This window comes from Indicator indicator, unplaced genomic scaffold (genome assembly GCF_027791375.1).
Source record: "Indicator indicator isolate 239-I01 unplaced genomic scaffold, UM_Iind_1.1 iindUn_scaffold_284, whole genome shotgun sequence".
NCBI classification, from domain to species: Eukaryota; Metazoa; Chordata; class Aves; order Piciformes; family Indicatoridae; genus Indicator; species Indicator indicator.
Window position 1 is genome coordinate 21,906 of NW_026539334.1, and position 5,926 is coordinate 27,831.

The following is a 5,926-nucleotide window of genomic DNA, read 5'->3' on the forward strand; positions in this document are numbered from 1 at the left end:
TGGTACAGCTGCACTCATGGGTGGAGTTACTTCATTCAAGGCACGGAAATCAACTGTCAGACGCCACTCTCCATTCTGCTTTCTCACAGGCCAGATTGGACTGTTGAAAGGTGAATGAGTTTTGCTGATGACCTTCTGACTCTCCAACTGACGAATCAAGTTTTGAATGGGCACCAAAGAGTCACGGTTGGTTCTGTATTGTCTGTGATGCACAGTTTGAGAAGCAACCGGCAGCTTTACATCCTCTATCTCATGTTGTCCCACAACTGCAGATTCATCTGAAAGCTCAGGTCTAATGGACAACTTCAATTTTCCTCCATCAATTTCTACAGTTGCTATTCCAAAAGCCCATTTGTAACCCTTAGGGTCTTTAAAACGCCCTTCTCTCAGAAAGTCAATTCCCAAAATACAAGGTGCATTAGGACCTGTTACAATAGTATGTTTCTTCCACTGCTTCCCAGTTAAACTTATATCAACCTCTATCTTAAACAACTCTTGAGATCCACCAGTGACTCCCTGAATAGTTATAGATTCTCCCCCTTGATAATTTGATGGTATTATGGTGCACTGAGCTCCTGTGTCAACCAAGGCCCTGTACTTCTGAAATTTTGAAGTGCCAGGCCACTGGATGTACACATCCCAATAGATTCTGTTATCTCCATTATCCCTTACCTCCCCCTGGCGGAAGGCAGGGCACCCCTAATGGTGGGGATTACCTCCACATGTACAGCTGGCACAACGTCCAGCACCAGAATTAGGATCACTGTTGGAGCTATCAGAGTTGTTCTGGGAAACTGAGGAAGCGACAGCTACCCTCCTGGTATTGCTACCTCGGGATCTGCCCCTCTGCAGCTCCCGTAACCTCTTGAAAAGATCAGAAGTTGGTTGACCATCCCATCTGTTCATGTTCTCACCAAACTGATCACGCAGAGTTATCCAGATACTGCCACGTGATTGCCTCTGCTGTCTGTTTTGGTTTGACCTATTCTGGAATGGCCTCCTTGGAGCACGTCTGTTCCTAACAGCTGAAACTTGTATCCATCTGGAGGAAGAGGAATTAGAATCATCCCCCTTCATCAAGTTGGATATGGAGGTTTTAAGTTCCTCCTTCAGCTCTTTCATGCAATTCTTCATCTTCTCCAGACAAAGTTTCAATGGCTGAAACCAAAGAAGTACGTGCAAGACTATCCTCCAACTGCCTCATTTGGTCAGTGAAATGGCCAACAGTAGGAGGTGCTCCACCATAATTTCTTGCCACAATCCTGCTTGCCAGAATAGTAGCATAATTAGGAGGAGCAAGCTTAATGAGCTTTTTGGCAAGGCCTGTTCCAACAGGAATTTCATCAGGATTCAGAGTCTTATGATCTCCATACATTACTTCTCTCACAGCAAACTCTCTCAGACGCTTGATTCCCTCAGCTATTGTGGTCCAAGGCTTAGGGTTCCATGGTAAATCATCTCTGCTGGGGTACCTCAGCGAGACTGCCAGTAGGAGGCGTGCCCACAGAGAAACTTTACCAATGCACTTGCCTAGATGCCTGTCTATGCCTGTATCCTTTGAGAGCATCCCCAACTGAGAGGCCGACTTGTCACCTACCACCAATGCTGGGGCTCCCATATCAAAACACCTGGCTAGCCAAGACAGGACTGGCTCATTATCTCCTCTGATGTAATCCTTCCTCACATGTCTAATTTCCTGTCTGGGTGCATTAGCTGACTGTATGTCATCCTCATCATCATCATCATCATCATCCTGAGGTCGCTGTCCCCATAATCCTATTTTAATCCTCCGTTGAATTTCTTTGAGTTCAGAGGCACTACCAGCAGTTGCTAATCTACCAGGGTCTACATCCTGACCTACATCTCCATCATCCATGTGGGGTCTCAAGAGGTCTACCAGAGTTTTAAGGCTAACCCTCTCTTCCTCATCAGAAGGATCTTTCTTAACAGAGGGACCCTGAGTAGAAGGACCCTCATCTCCATCTGCACCATCTCCTGCAGCATCTGCATCTCCTCCTGCAGCTCCTTTACGCTTTCTGGTTACAGTGGCCACCAAATTTACTGGCTTGGTTTTCACATTCACAGCAGAGTTGGAAGAGCAAGTAGCCTTATGTCTTTCTTGATACAGTGCTATCAGTAGCCATATGATTATTCCAAGAAGCAACAAATTTAAGATTAAGGCTAGTACAAGATATCTAGGGTACCACTGGTTCCAAAGACCCTCTGTAGTTGTAAGAGGAGTAACAAACTCATATGTGTCTGCTAGCAGATCCATAGTTGAGTTACCATAGCTTCTTAGCCCAATAAGACCATAACAGAATTCACCAACATTCAGTAACTTGTTCTTAACCCAAAGAAACGACTTATATGCCACATATCTCACAATCTTGTCTATCATGCAGGAAACAGCCCATCTGTAGACAATCACACTGATAACAGAGGAAATAAAATTACTCAAAATCCAAAACAGCTTCATTTTGCTTCCTAATCTGAGCAGAAATAAATCAAACAAGCAATCGAGCCCCACGTTGGGCGCCAAAAATAAAAAGTGTGTCGGTGTGAGCTGAAATTCCCCCCCCACCGACAATAACCAGGCTAGCCCAGTCTGGAAGCAAATGAAAAGCTGTATTTACAAGCAGAGTCTAAAATCTACAATGAAATGCAATGAATATGTACAAATATACAAAATTCACAACATTCACAAATATATACAATCAACAGAAAAAGCACAATCGATCTCCCTTTGCTTCCCCCCAAGGGGACCCTCCCAAAGGGGCCTCCCTCTCCCAGGAGCTTCCCCCCCAGACCCCCCTGGACAGAGAAGCAGAGTTAGTTAAGCAGAAAGTTGTTAACTTAGCTGCCAAGGTCAGTGTGTTATCTTCAGCCAGAAGAGAAGAAGAAACAGCAGCCAGACAGCCCAGCAACTGCCCCCACTGCCGAACGCAGAATGTGCAGAATGCCTACTTTGTTTTGGGTAATAGTTCTTAAACATTTCTATCTATCCAATGGAAGTGTTTAGAACAATCGTTATTTTGCTTTCTTACACCCAATAGTGACTTATTTACATTCTTTCACTTTCTCTGTTCTGAACTTGCAAGGAAAAATTAAAAAGACAGTTTCAAACCATCACACACAGCAGGGCTGAGGGCACTGCCAGGAGATCTCAGGAACATGAGGAAGGCAGAGAGAGCTTCCAGGTGGCCAGGAGGGTGACTGAGAGCTCACAGGAGGAGGAAGAAAAGATACTGCAGCCACTGACATGGTGAGTCTGTGAGTGCAGGGCAGTGCAGAGCAGTGCAGGGCAGGGCAGGGCAGGGCAGGGTGCTTGTGCTGTGCAGAGGGAGCTGCGTTGGGCAGAGCTGCTCACAGTTGTAGCTCCCCCCTGGGCATTTCAGAGGAGGCTTTCCAGAAGAACATCAAGCCAGAATTGTCCTGGAAGGGAAGGAGTCTTGGCTTTGAATTTTGATCACATTGATGTGCTGGGTGGGCAGTGTGAGACTAGAGTTTATTTCTCTACTCTGAAGAACACTCTGAAACCAAAGCTCTCATTAGCCCTTGTCTGAGCTGCTCCTGAACTCCTGCACACCCAGAGCGGCTCCTGGGCAGTGTCCTGCTGCTGGCAGGGCTCTGCAGGGCAGAGCTGAGCACACAGCAGGTGGGATGGACTCTGTCAGCAGGGACAGGGAAGAGAGCTGGGCACAGAGAAGCAGCTCCTGGCAGGGACAGCTACAGACAGCAGAGACTTGGGCTGGGGGGGAGAGGGATCTGCTGGCAGCGATGCCCTGGCAAGGGGGATCAGGCACCTCTCTGCCATTCTCTGCACTGCAGACACTCTTCCCAATGCAACCTTTTGCTCTCCTCTTCTCCCCAGCACAGGCAGTGCCCTCCAAGCTATGGGCTCCAGGGCATCAGTCACCACCTTGGCAGCTGACATTCAGCTGAAGGCTCCTGGATTGTGCACACAAAAGGATGACAAAGGCTCTTCAGTGCCATGCTGGGAGCTGCAGAGAGCAGAGCTGGGCAAGGAGAAGGCTTCAGCCCAAGCCCCTCTGCCTTTCTCTCTTCCCTTCATTGTCTCTGCAGCACTGCAGAGCTCTTCCCTCATTCTCCAGCCATCCACAGGACTCTTGCTCTGGGGCATTGCTGTTGCCATGTGGTCACTTTGTGTTGTGACACTGACTCTGCAAGTCCTGCCCCAGAGCTGTCTGCATGGAAACTGAGTGTCCAAGCTGCCTTGGAAGCTGTGCTGAAGATGCCAGAGGTTGGGGGTGGTGGGGAATGAGCTGATCCATTGGTGCTGCAGCTCAGGGAGGAGGTGTTCTGTGAGCACTGCAATCTTGGTGTGCAGAGAGAAGTGTTCCCTAACTTGTCCCTGCCTTTTCCTCCTTGCACAGGTCTGCATGGGCAGAGGCAGCAGATGGCCAACAGCAGCTCCATCCCCCACTTCCTCCTGCTGCCATTGCCAGGCACAAGGCAGCTGCAGCTCTTGCACTTCTGCCTCTTCCTGGCCATCTACCTGGCTGCCCTGCTGGGCAATGGCCTCATCATCAGCACCATAGCCTCTGACCACCACCTCCACACCCCCATGTACTTCTTCCTCCTCAACCTCGCCCTCCTTGACCTGGGTGCCATCTCCACCACTGTGCCCAAATCCATGGACAATTCCCTGAGGAACACCAGGGACATCTCCTATGCAGGATGTGCTGCTCAGGTCTTTCTGTTTGTCTTTTTCATTTCAGCAGAGGTTTCTCTCCTCACCATCATGTCCTACGATCGCTACGTTGCCATCTGCAGACCCCTGCACTATGAGACCCTCCTGGGCAGCAGAGTTTGTGTCCACCTGGCAGCAGCTGCCTGGGCCTCTGGGGTTCTCTATGCTCTGCTGCACACAGCCAATACATTTTCCCTGCCCCTCTGCCAGGGCAATGCTGTGGAGCAGTTCTTCTGTGAAATCCCCCAGATCCTCAAGCTCTCCTGCTCCACATCCTACCTCAGGGAACTTTGGCTTCTTGTGGTCAGTGTCTGTTTATTCTTTGGTTGTTTTGTGTTCATTGTGGTGTCCTATGTGCAGATCTTCAGGGCAGTGCTGAGGATCCCCTCTCAGCAGGGACGCCACAAAGCCTTTGCCACCTGCCTGCCTCACCTGGCTGTGCTCTCCCTGTTTCTCACCACTGGCTTCTTTGCCTACCTGAAGCCCTCCTCCATCTCCTCTCCATCCCTGGACATGGTGGTGTCAGTTCTGTACTCAGTGGTGCCTCCAGCAGTGAACCCTCTCATCTACAGCCTGAGGAACCAGGAGCTGAAGGCTGCCCTGAGCAAAGTGATCCCTGGCTGCTTTCAGAAGCAATAAACTGTTTGTCTTCTCCAGTACAGATGTGGCCTCATCCCAGTACAAACTACATCACACTGTTCTCTTCCACTCCAGCCTGAGTCCAGTGCCCGTACAGAATGTATCTGCTTGCTCCCTTCCCAGTACTGAGATGCTGGGAAGAGTACAGGGACACTGTCCTATTGTGTAGGGATGGGGTCAGGAAGACCAAGGTGTGGCTGGAGCTGAACCTTTCAGGGGCATACAAAGAATAAGAAGAAGCTTCTCCAGGTCTGTCAGCCAGGGAAGGAAGGTCAAAGGAAGGATGTGAGCCATGATGAGCAAGAGTGGTGAGCTGGTAGCAATGGCTGAGGAGAAGGCTGAGATACACAAACATTTTTTGCTTCAGTCTTCACTGGCAGCCTCTCTCCTCACATCTCCTGAGCTGATGCACCTCAAGATGGGAACCATGGGTCAAACTCTGTGGAATCCTGATCTAAATCCCTGCAGTGATTTCAACCAAGTGTTGGGGTTTGACTTGTTAAATGCTGCTATGAAATCCCACAGCCTGAGCTTAAGATTCCCCAGAACAGCTTCAGGAATTTAAAACTGCTGCTG

General features: G+C 49.3%; 1 protein-coding gene across 1 annotated transcript; it reads left to right on the forward strand.

The window, feature by feature from the left end:
- The first annotated feature begins 4,411 nt into the window (after nucleotides 1-4,411).
- LOC128980557 (olfactory receptor 14A16-like) lies at nucleotides 4,412-5,350 on the forward strand. Its single transcript, XM_054399021.1, has one exon. The coding sequence runs from the start codon at nucleotides 4,418-4,420 to the stop codon at nucleotides 5,348-5,350; it is 933 nt and encodes a 310-aa protein (XP_054254996.1). The 5' UTR covers nucleotides 4,412-4,417.
- Nucleotides 5,351-5,926: the final 576 nt, after the last annotated feature.